The sequence below is a fragment of the Rhinoraja longicauda genome, chromosome 21 (assembly GCF_053455715.1).
Source record: "Rhinoraja longicauda isolate Sanriku21f chromosome 21, sRhiLon1.1, whole genome shotgun sequence".
In the NCBI taxonomy this organism is placed as follows: domain Eukaryota; kingdom Metazoa; phylum Chordata; class Chondrichthyes; order Rajiformes; family Arhynchobatidae; genus Rhinoraja; species Rhinoraja longicauda.
The window spans coordinates 17,947,346-17,960,313 of NC_135973.1; the positions used below are offsets into that span (position 1 = coordinate 17,947,346).

Genomic DNA, 12,968 nt, shown 5'->3' on the forward strand with positions numbered 1-12,968 from the left:
TGGATGCAAGGGTACTTGAAGTTAGAGAAATCAATTTTCATACCGCTGGGTTGTAAGCTGCCCAAGCAAAATATAGGTGCTGTTCCTCCAATTTGCATTTGGCCTCACTCTGACAGTGGAGGCCCAGGACGGAAAGGTCAGTATGGGAAGGGGAGTTAAAGTGTTTGTCAAGCTGACACTCTCTCTTGACTGCACTTTAATTCGCAGTTGTGTTCAGATACTGTTTACACCAAGAACATGCCGCGCACTGCAGATTTTTGGTTCTTATTAATTTCCAAATGATTTTCCTTTTAAAAAGTCTGAATCTTTTACATCCTTTTTAGAATGTCCCCTTCACATTGCAGCCAGTTCAATACTTTAAGTGCAGTCACTGCAGCATTGCCAGAACCCCAGTAGCCAATGAAAGGCTGCAAACTCCCATACAGCTTTTTTTTTTAATGAAAAATGTGGGAAAAATATTGGTTATATATTCCCCTTTCGTTGTCAAAGAGATTGCAAGTATTAGAGACGACCATAGAAAACAACAATAAAGCAGGCACCATGAAATCTACCTGCATTCTGGACTGGGCAAGCGCGGGAGTGAAAGTGTTTGAAAGAACAAGTTACATGGAATTAAGTGGAGGAATGCAATTGATCTGTGAGCGGGCATAGATTCAATGGGCCAAATGCCCCTCCTCTCTACTGCAAGGAAACAGGAGAAATATGAGGAAGCACTTAAGGAATCAATGGAAGTCCATCAATCGACTCAGGCACTTGAGATGTGTCAGCATTAAAATTAAAACGCCCACATACATTGCAATATCCATAAAAGGATTATGAAAAATATTCACAATACACAAGCTTGGCCAAAATTTATAGACTTGATGTTACATTACTATATCCAATCTGACCTGAATCGAAGTAACCGATGGGCATTCAGTAACATGTTATCAACACCGGAGAGGTTTTAAATAGCAAACGGACCACCACGGCAAAGGCAACAGCTTCGAGCAACAAATAACAATTTTAATTTGCATTGATAACATCTATTGACATGATAATAACAAAGCATTTGTCGCCACCTCACTGCTTTACATACAACCATAACATACATTTATGATAAGTTACGGGAAGCGGGGGGCAACAGGAGGTGAAGGAGGGCAGCAGGAGGTGAAGGAGGGCAGTAAGGGGGAGAGGAGGGAAGTAGGGGGCGAGCACAGAGGGCAGAGGAGTGTTGGGGCAGTAGGGTCGGTCATGGGGCACAGCGGAATGGTGGGGGTGGGGGGGGGAGGTAGAGGAATGGAGAGGGGGCAGGCGAATGGTGAGGGGGCAGGGGGTTGGTGGACAGGAGGGTGCTGGGGAGGCGACCAGTTCTCCAGACACGCCCACTCGCCGGGTCCGAGATTTTGATGAGGGAGGTGACCTGCTAGCCCGCACCGTGTCGTGTCCGTACCAGCGGAGAGGAGAGGGGCACCACGGCAACATGGGCGTCTCCGCGCTGCCCCCCCCCCCGCCCGTCCTCGCCGCCGCCCCACACCACCCACCCTCCCTCCCTCCCCCCCGCGCGCCGCCGCCACGGCGCGCCCCAGTCGCGCCACACTCGCCTGCCCACGGTCTGGTTGGCCAGCTGCCGCATTCGGTTGAACTGCTTCTTCATGGTGCCTCCGGCCCGCGGCCCCGAACGCGAGCTGAGTTAGCGGCTGTATCCCGACGAGCGCGCCGCTGTGCCCACCATGTCTCGGGGACCTGGACCCAACTCCACGCTCGGCCTCGCTCCTCCGCCCGCCCCGCGCTCAACCGTCACCCACTCCGGCCGCCGGAAACTGCTGCGCGCCGCACTTCCGCTTCCAGGATCGGAGCGGAGAGTGGAAACAGGAGGCGTAAAACATGCCCTGGGGTCGTGTTGTTGGTGGTGGTGGTGCGGGGATAGACGGAACAGAAAGAGCTGGAAGTTCCTAGTGTGTAGGATAGAACTGCCGCACATTATTGCTGGGCAGCACGGACTCGGTGGGCGAAAAGTTCTGTTTACACACTAAATCTCTAAACTAAAACATCTTCCTATGTAAATATACTTCTTATCTACGGTCTTTCCTTGGACTATTCCAGTCAGATTCAACAAATTTATTGTTCTTCCAAAACTAGACATCAAATATTTGTTGCTCACTTGAAAAACATATTAGACTTCAGAAGACCTGAATTCATGCCAGAAGTAGCACATTTTTAAAGTTGTACTGTATTTCTAAGTGTACTAAATACATATACTGGGGATTAATACAACCAGAGATAAAATAAAAGGTAATTCATAATTATTCACTGTAGTTTTGCTGGATTTCTTGCAAAATGAGAGAAGGATGTTATTATACCAGGAATTTTGTGCTTATTTTTTTTTTTTCAAAGATTGAGGCATTTAATTATGGGTAAATTGGGCTAACTGGATTGATCTTTCTAATAAATATTGGGGAAATTTTGATTATAACTTTGAGAACTATATAAACATCATTCAAACACTTATTGAGCAGTCATCTGCAATATTCCACAATAAATGTCTTTCCTGCCATCTAATGGCAGTTAATGTCACTTAGAAACTTACTTAGAAGGACAACAACTACATGGAAGTTCTTTTTTTTTATTTTTTATTTTTAAATTTTATTTTTGAAAAGCATATGTACAGATAGAAATAAAAGACAAATTTGTTACAAATTTCTTACATAGCTTCAATTTTTAAATTTTTAAAGAGAGAAAATAAAAAATAAAGAAGAAAGAAAAAAAAAACTAAACTATTGGGAAGAGAGAATAATTATTTTTTTTAAAGGTATAACTATAAAAATTAAAGGGGGTAGATCAGGGAGACAATAACCACAGTTGTACATCCAACCCTAAACTCAAGTTTCAACTTTTAATTTTAAATTTTTATTTTAGTCCTGTGTCAAACTAGCCAATAATATAAAGGAGGATAGCAAAAGTTTTTTTAGGTACGTGAAGAGGAAAAAAATAGTCAAGGCAAATGTGGGTCCCTTGAAGACAGAAGCAGGGGAATTTATTATGGGGAACAAAGAAATGGCAGACGAGTTAAACCGTTACTTTGGATCTGTCTTCACTGAGGAAGATACACACAATCTCCCAAATGTTCTAGGGGCCGGAGAACCTAGGGTGATGGAGGAACTGAAGGAAATCCACATTAGGCAGGAAATGGTTTTGGGTAGACTGATGGGACTGAAGGCTGATAAATCCCCAGGGCCTGATGGTCTGCATCCCAGAGTACTTAAGGAGGTGGCTCTAGAAATAGTGGAAGCATTGGAGATCATTTTTCAATGTTCTATAGATTCAGGATCAGTTCCTGTGGATTGGAGGATAGCAAATGTTATCCCACTTTTTAAGAAAGGAGGGAGAGAGAAAACGGGGAATTATAGACCAGTTAGTCTGACATCAGTGGTGGGGAAGATGCTGGAGTCAATTATAAAAGACGAAATTGCTGAGCATTTGGATAGCAGTAACGGGATCATTCCGAGTCAGCATGGATTTACGAAGGGGAAATCATGCTTGACAAATCTACTGGAATTTTTTGAGGATGTAACTAGGAAAATTGACAAGGGAGAGTCAGTGGATGTGGTGTACCTCGACTTTCAGAAAGCCTTCGACAAGGTCCCACATAGGAGATTAGTGGGCAAAATTAGGGCACATGGTATTGGGGGTAGGGTACTGACATGGATAGAAAATTGGTTGACAGACAGAAAGCAAAGAGTGGGGATAAATGGGTCCCTTTCGGAATGGCAGGCAGTGACCAGTGGGGTACCGCAAGGTTCGGTGCTGGGACCCCAGCTATTTACGATATACATTAATGACTTAGACGAAGGGATTAAAAGTACCATTAGCAAATTTGCAGATGATACTAAGTTGGGGGGTAGTGTGAATTGTGAGGAAGATGCAATAAGGCTGCAGGGTGACTTGGACAGGTTGTGTGAGTGGGCGGATACATGGCAGATGCAGTTTAATGTAGATAAGTGTGAGGTTATTCACTTTGGAAGTAAGAATAGAAAGGCAGATTATTATCTGAATGGTGTCAAGTTAGGAGGAGGGGGAGTTCAACGAGATCTGGGTGTCCTAGTGCATCAGTCAATGAAAGGAAGCATGCAGGTACAGCAGGCAGTGAAGAAAGCCAATGGAATGTTGGCCTTCGTAACAAGAGGAGTTGAGTATAGGAGCAAAGAGGTCCTTCTACAGTTGTACCGGGCCCTGGTGAGACCGCACCTGGAGTACTGTGTGCAGTTTTGGTCTCCAAATTTGAGGAAGGATATTCTTGCTATGGAGGGCGTGCAGCGTAGGTTCACTAGGTTAATTCCCGGAATGGCGGGACTGTCGTATGTTGAAAGGCTGGAGCGATTGGGCTTGTATACACTGGAATTTAGAAGGATGAGGGGGGATCTTATTGAAACATATAAGATAATTAGGGGATTGGACACATTAGAGGCAGATAACATGTTCCCAATGTTAGGGGAGTCCAGAACAAGGGGCCACAGTTTGAGAATAAGGGGTAGGCCATTTAGAACGGAGATGAGGAAGAACTTTTTCAGTCAGAGGGTGGTGAAGGTGTGGAATTCTCTGCCTCAGAAGGCAGTGGAGGCCAGTTCGTTGGATGCTTTCAAGAGAGAGCTGGATAGAGCTCTTGAGGATAGCGGAGTGAGGGGGTATGGGGAGAAGGCAGGAACGGGGTACTGATTGAGTGATCAGCCATGATCGCATTGAATGGCGGTGCTGGCTCGAAGGGCTGAATGGCCTACTCCTGCACCTATTGTCTATTGTCTATTGTCTATTGTCATTTACTTTTCTAAAAATTCAATAAATGGAGACCATATTTTAAAAAATAAATCAGGTTTGTCAATTAAGGCAAATCTTATTTTTTCCAAATGCAGGGTCTCTGTCATTTCCGTAGTCCACATTTTAATTGTGGGGGTTATTGGTTTTTTCCAAAATTTAAGTATTAATTTTTTCGCAGTTATTAAACTGTAATCAAGAAAATGTACCTGACTTGTTGTAAAGTTTGTAGTATGTTCTGATAATCCTAATATAATTAATTTTGGATCCATATCCAATTGCTTGTCGATAACTTTAGAAACTATTTTAAAAATATCCAACCAGAAATTTTGCATTTTTATGCAAGTTACGAAAATATGAGTTAAATTAGCTTCTTGAAATTGACATTTATCACAAATAGGAGAGATACTAGGAAAAATCCTATTTAATTTCGTCTTCGAATAATGTAATCTATGTATTATTTTAAATTGTATTAAGGAATGTCTAGTATTTAATGAACATTGGTGTATATGTTGTAAACTTTCATCCCATATATCTTGCATTATGAGTTGGTTCAATTCGTCCTCCCATGCTCGTCTATATGATTCTGATGACGGAATGTCAGTATCTAGGAGAGTATTATAAATTAAGGATATTAATTTATTTGAATTATAATGTCGATTCAGGCATACATCAAGAGTTTCTGGACCTCTAAATTTATATTCTTGCATGTGTAATTTTACATAATCTCTAAGTTGTAAATATCTAAAATAATTATTAACATGTAATCCGTACTTCTGCTGTAACTCCTGAAAAGAAAGAAAAGTTCCCTTATGATAAAGATCTCCCACCCTTTTAATTCCATAACTTTTCCATTGAGCAAATCCTCTATCTAAGACAGACGGTTTAAAAGAAGAGTTATTCGCAATAGGGAGGAAAGCAGATAATTTACTCAGTTTTAAAGTAAGTTTTAATTGATTCCAGGTACGGACAACACTGTGTATAATCGGATTACCTCCATATGTTTTTTTATTTAAATTTATTGGGGCTAAGAGGATTGCACCAATATCAAATGGTAAACAATCCTCTTTCTCCATCTTTAACCAATCCGGTTGTTGATCAGTGTCATCCAACCAGCAGGTTATATTTTTAATGTTAACCGCCCAATAATAAAATAAGAAGTTTGGTAAGGCAATTCCTCCATTAGTTTTAGACTTACATAGATGTCTTTTATTTATTCTATGAGTCTTGTAGTCCCAAATAAAATTAGTAATAATTGAATCGATTTTTAAAAAAAACTTTTTTGGAAGATAGATCGGAATTGCTTGAAATAAGTATAGTAGGTGTGGAAGAAAGATCATCTTTATAGCATTACTACGACCAACTAATGATATAGGAAGTGTTTTCCAAAATTGGATATTTCTGTGTAATTTAGTAAGTAAAGGAGGAAAATTTATTTTAAATAAAGAAGTATATTTCCTAGTCACGTAAATTCCAAGATATTTAAACTTTTCATAGGCAATTTTAAAAGGAAATTGTTGGAGTATGGCCGGATTTTGTTCCATTATTGGCATAATTTCACTTTTGTACCAGTTAATTCTATAACCTGAAAATGAACCAAATTGAGTTATGAGATTTAATAAATTTGGAATGCTAATTTCTGGCTTTGTAATGTATATTAATACATCATCCGCATATAAAGAAATTTTATTGGTTGTATGTTTAGTGTTATAACCGTGAATATCTGGATTTGATCTAATACTCTCAGCAAGTGGTTCTATAACGAGGGCAAATAGAAGCGGAGATAGTGGGCATCCTTGTCTACAACCCCTAAATAAATGAAATTTGGATGACAGCATTTGATTAGTTAATATTCTAGCTGTTGGGGATGTATATAAAAGTTTCACCCATGAACAAAAATTTTCACCTAATTGAAATTTTTCCATCACTGAGAAAAGATAGGGCCATTCTACTTGATCAAATGCTTTTTCAGCATCTAGCGAAATGATTGCTAAATCTTCATTTAATAGTCTATTTGAATATATTATATTGAACAAGCGTCTCAAATTGAAAAATGAATATCGTTTAGCTATAAAGCCTGATTGATCGGGGTGTATCAATTTATCTATAACTAGACTTAATCTATGAGCTAAGATTTTCGCTAATATCTGATCAGTATTTAAAAGAGCTATCGCTCTGTACGAACCAGGGTCTTCAGAATCCTTATCTTTTTTAGGAATAAGTATTATTGTTGATTCAGTCAGAGTTTGTGGTAATCTCTGTTGTTTAAAGGCGTAACTATATACAGTTTGCAAACGTGGAGAGATCAAATCACTAAAATTTTTATAAAATTCATTATTTAAGCCGTCAGGGCCAGGAGTCTTCCCATTTTTCATGGATTTAATGGTCTCTTCAACGTCTTTCATAGTTATTTCTGCGCCCAGTAAATTTCTGTCACTCACATTCAAACCAGGGAGGTTACATTCCTGCAAAAAGTTTTGCATCTGCGCAGAGCTATCTGTTATTTTTGATGAATATAATGTCTGATAAAATTGCAAAAATCTCTGATTAATATCCTTGGGTAGTTTAAGCAAATCTCCGTTTGCTGATCTAATTTTATGAATTGTAGAATCATCTTCTAATTTACGGAGTTGACGTGCTAGCAATTTCTGTGGTTTATCTCCAAATTCAAAATGTTTTTGTTTAGTATATTGAAAAAGCCTTAAAATGTGAGCTGAGAGTATATAATTTAACTTATATTTGAGAGCTGCGATTTTATTATGTATTTCAATAGAGGGAGCGATGGCATTTGTTATGTCTAACTGTTTTATCTGACATTCTAGCTCATGTTGTTCAACCCGCTTCTTCTTGTTTTGAGACGCTTGAAAGGCAATAATACATCCTCTCACAAACGCTTTAAATGTTTCCCAAAGCAGGGACGCAGGTGTTTCAGGGAGGTCATTTGCGTTTAAAAAAAGTTTCAATTTGCGATTTAAGATAGTCATAACATGCCGTTTCATTTAAAATTTGAGGATTAAATCTCCAATTGGTCTGTTTCCCCGTTACTCCTTGGAGTTTTACCCTAAATGTTAAAGGGGCATGATCGGATATAATAATATTATGATATTTTGAATTATACGTATAAGGAATAAGTTTGGAGTCCACCAAGAAATAGTCAATTCTTGAGTAAGTTTTATGCACTGGTGAATAAAATGAATACTCTCGGCCTGAAGGGTTTTCAATTCTCCAAACATCTTTTATATTTGCACTATTTATATAAGAGTTTAATAATTCACACGACTTGGATTTTGTTTTTCTTTGAGTTGACGATCTATCCAAGTAAGGATCTAATGTACAATTATCAAGTTATATTGTCCAAATTCTGGAATGGTATTAAATATATTTTTTTTAAATAACGGATTATCAAAATTTGGTGCGTAGACATTCACCAATATCAATTTTGTGGAGTATAGTTCTCCCACTAATATAACATATCTACCTTCAATGTCAACTATAGAGGAGGTATGTATAAATGGTATACCCTTACGAATTAAAATGGCAACACCTCTTGATTTAAAGGGAAATGATGAGTGAAATAATTTATCAATCCATTTGCCTTTCAATCTATTATGTGCTACATTTTTGAGATGAGTTTCCTGACGGAACATTATATCCGCATCAATAGATTTTAAATGTGAAAGTACTTGACCTCTTTTAATTGGTTCATTAATACCCTTGACATTCCAACTACAAAATATAATACCTTTACCCCCTGTTTTCATAGTAGTATCTTGCATCTTAACCGATAAATAGTCTATAATAAAGCAAATGGCTTGGCACCCGAACTACAACATTTTTCTTGAATGAAGGGTGGATGATCTTTTGTACTACGTAGAATGTCTCCCGGAAATATCTCCCAAAGGTATATAAATTCTGAAAAATGACATAATAATAAAAATTGAATCTAAAAAAAAAATCAATATATAAAAGGTTAAAAGAGTGCAGGAAAAAAAAAGAAACAACTAAAACTACAACTACAATTAATGCAGTTAGTGATAGCCACCCTAAGGTGGCAAAAAATCTAAGGACTTCCGTGGGATGTAAAAAAAAAATAATACTAGCTCCGTTTTTTAACGAAGTTGTTGGGTTTTTTTAAAAATAAAAGAGAGTTAAACGGGGCAGGCCCGAAACTAATTAGTCTATAATAAATCGATTTTTCTGTCTAAGGTATATTAATTAACTGTTCGAAGTAAAGTTTACATAAATCAAATATTACTTGTACTTCTTATTAGTAATGATTAATAATAATATATATGTTTTTTGATTCATAGTAATTAGTTACGGTTAATATTCGTATAGTATATACACTAAGCTTAAATCTCTAGGTTTTAATATCTTAAAGTCCAATCAGTTGTCTGCCAATTAATAAAGCAGTGAAGTCATATTCAACCCTTCAGCGACCTTTCGATCTCCCGAGCGAATTCCAATGCTTTATTGTGGTCAGTAAAAAAGGATTCTATTTGATTGTAGGTAACTCGGAGTTTTGCTGGATACAACATACCAAATCTGAGCGATGGGATCTTCCTAAGAATAGATCTTGACTCATTGAACAATGCTCTTTTCTTGACCACCTCAGCAGGGTAATCTCTGAAGATGCGAATCTCATCGCCTTGAAATGATAAAGTTCTGTTGCTAGCAATTCTCGACAGCATATCTTCTAAAACGTGAGGATAATGCACCTTCAGTATCAAATGCCTTGGAGGGGCGTTAGCACCTGGACGTGCTCTCAGTGCTCTGTGGGCTCTGTCCAGCACGGGCTTTGAATCCATTTTCAAAACTTCTTGTAACAGCTCAGCAGTAAAGTCACGAAGGTTTTTAGCTTTCTCTTTACCTTCTTTAACTCCAAGAAATCTTAAATTTTGTCGTTTAGAATGACCCTCTAGGTCAGTACATTTTTCAGTTAATTTCATTAATAAATCAGATAAACGCTGAGTCTCCATCAATACTGCTTTTGTTGTTTCAGCACTCGTCTCGGCTAAGGCTTCCAACTCACATATAGCCTCATCATGTTGTTGTATTGACGCAGTGATGTGGTTCACCTTACCGGAAAAATCAGAGTCCAACTTTTGTAGCTTGGAGGTTACTTCCTCCATGTGTTCATTCATGATTTTACATATTTCAGCCTTTGATGAAGCCAACTGATCCTTAATAATAGTTAGTATTTCCCCCTTCATTCCTTTAAGCGATACTAATTCAACTTTCATCTCTTGGAGTTCAACTGTCATATTCGTTACTTGAGACTTCATACCTGAAAGCTCCTCACCAACAACGCTACGAAATTCTTCCAAACCAATTTTTTTTGGCTGTGGATTCCGGGTTCGTTTGGAAGTTTCTTCCTGAGTCAACGCTGAAGTTTGGGCTGCAGCAGAGGCTTCCATCTGTCCTGGTTCTTCTTCTTCCAACAGTCTTGTTCTAACCGTTCCTTTTTTAACGGTTTTTACCGGGGGGGGGGGGTGCGACTTGTCGACATTTACTATTAAAAGTCGCGATCTGATGACGTCACCCACCCTTCGTTGAGAATTGCCGGTAAATTGCAATGGGCCCGTCCCGTTCCTCTCTCCTTAAATCGAAATTTTCACGGAGCTAGTTGGCGTGCGCCACCGGAAGTGACTGCATGGAAGTTCTGGCCAAACCTCATTGCTAGTGGGAATGTGGACACAAGATACAACAGATGCTGGACGAACATGCAGCATTTGTGGAGGCAAAGAGATAATCAATGTTTCAGTTCTAAACCCTTCATCAGGACAGAGCAGGTAGAGGGGAGTTAGCCAGTATAGAGAGGGGTGAGGCATAAGCTGGCAGGAGTTAGGTAGAACCTGATGAGGCATCATATAATGGGCAGATGGACAGGGGTGGAGTTTAGAGGTAAAGGTTGATGGGTGATCGATAGATACAGAAAATAATATAAAATAAAAATAGTAGGTAGATCCAGGTGGGGATGCAGATGGTGGAGATAGAGGTAAGGAAGGTGATAAGTGGAATCAGATTTGTGGGGGGGGAGTGGGCAAATTAAACCAGTTGGAAGAAGGGAATGAATTGGGATGGGGTGTTGAGAGAACCTGGCTGCATCAGAAGAGAGAAAACAACTGGTGTGGGTTTTCTTTGATTGGAAAATTCATTATTCATGCCATTGGGTTGTAAAGGCAGAATAGGGTTGTAAGGCTAGTTGCAATATGTGGGCCTAGGGTAGAGTTTAGAGTAGACGTATTATAGACAATAGACAATAGGAGCAAGAGTAGGCCATTCGGCCCTTCGAGCCAGCACCACAATTCAATGTGATCATGGCTGATCATTCTCAATCAGTACCCCGTTCCTGCCTTCTCCCCATACCCCCTGACTCTGCTATCCTTAAGAGCTCTATCTAGCTCTCTCTTGCATACATTCAGAGAATTGGCTTCCACTGCCTTCTGAGGCAGTGAATTCCACAGATTTACAACTCTGACTGAAAAAGATTTTCCTCATCTCCATTCTAAGTGGCCTACCCCTTATTCTTAAACTGTAGCCCCTGGTTCTGGACTCCCCCAACATTGGGAACATGTTTCCTGCCTCTAACATGTCCAACCCCTTAATAATCTTATATGTTTTTCGATAAGATCCCCTCTCATCCTTCTAAATTCCAGTGTATACAAGCCTAGCCGCTCCAGTCTTTCAACATATGACAGTCCCACATTCCGGGAATTAACCTAGTAAACCTACGCTGCACGCCCTCAATAGCAAGAATATCCTTCCTCAAATATGGAGGCAAAACTGTACTGGACAGTACTCCAGGAGCGGTCTCACTAGGGCCCTATACAACTGCAGAAGGACCTCTTTGCTCCTATACTCAACTCCTCTTGTTATGAAGGCCAACATTCCATTGGCTTTCTTCACTGCCTGCTGTACCTGCATGCTTCCTTTCAGTGACTGATGCACTAGGACACCCAGATCTCGTTGTACATCCCCTTTTCCTAACGACACCATTCAGATAATAATCTGCCTTCTTATTCTTACCACCAAAGTGGATAACCTCACACTTATCCACATTAAACTGCATCTGCCATGCATCCGCCCACTCACACAACCTGTCCAAGTCACCCTGCAACCTCGTAGCATTCTTCCTCACAGCTCACACTACCATCCAGTTTTGTATACTTTTAATCCCTTCATCCAAGTCAGTAACGTATTGTTACTCCGGATATCAGACCCGCTGGACCCAGGGTGGAATCCTCATCCCCATCCCCTTCCTCACCTAACCTGCCCTCTCTTCCACCCACTGGCCACTTTCTGCACTCCCAGCCCCAACACACTCAAAATAGCAACCATTCCCCCCTCATGCCTTCACAGATGTCACCCAATCCACTGAGCTCCTCCAGCAGCCTCCCCTTCTCCTTCAGATGACAGCATCTGCAGTTTCCTTTAACTTAGGTGTTTATCCCAAACTACCCCCCCCCCCCACTGCAGAGAGAGATCAGAATTATTGCTCTATGTGGGGAGTTAATCCGGCTCCCCAATGTGGAGGGAGATTGGAATATCTGGTCCCAGATCTTCTAATTTTTTTAGTAAACGGTTTCCCCCCAGGTGTCAAAGATGGATCCCTCACCCACATCTTGTGCCCGGACACCCCTCCAATAAGGGAAGGGACATCAACCCAAGGTGCCACGTGTGTGCAGGGCTGTTTCATGTACAGGGAGGTGCAAATATTATGTAGAAATAAGGAACTGCTGATGCTGGTTCACCAAAAAAAGGCACAAAGTACTGGAGTAACTCAGTGAATCAGGCAGCATCCCTGGAAGTGACATTTTTGGGTCGGGACCCTTCTTCAGGCTGTTTGTGCAGATGGGGGGGGGGGGGGGTCAGAAAACAGGAAGAGGACAAAGCGATTTATTCACAAAATGCTGGAGTAACTCAGCAGGTCAGGCAGCATCTCAGGAGAGAAGGAATGGGTGACGTTTCGGGTCGAGACCCTTCTTCAGACCTGAAAAGTCACCCATTCCTTCTCTCCAGAGATGTTGCCTGTTCCGCTGACTTACACCAGCATTTTGTGTCTTTCTTCGGCGTAAACCAGCATCTGCAGATCCTTCCTACACAAATGAATGAAAGACATGTAAACAGTAACGATGACGACCTCCAGCACCGTCCGCACCGCCGCACACGTCAGC

General features: G+C 40.4%; 1 protein-coding gene across 11 annotated transcripts in view; it reads right to left on the reverse strand.

Moving 5' to 3' along the window:
* Positions 1–1,791, reverse strand: part of LOC144603981 (rho GTPase-activating protein 17-like) — an 81,716-nt gene extending 79,925 nt beyond the window's left edge. For all 11 annotated transcript variants that reach the window (XR_013548674.1, XM_078417907.1, XM_078417903.1 and 8 more), the window contains exon 1: positions 1,584–1,791. Coding sequence is in view for 10 of the 11 variants with exons in the window: in XM_078417907.1 (XP_078274033.1) it covers positions 1,584–1,636 (53 nt within the window). In the remaining variant the exon portion in view is untranslated. The remainder of the gene's footprint in view (positions 1–1,583) is intronic.
* Positions 1,792–12,968: the final 11,177 nt, after the last annotated feature.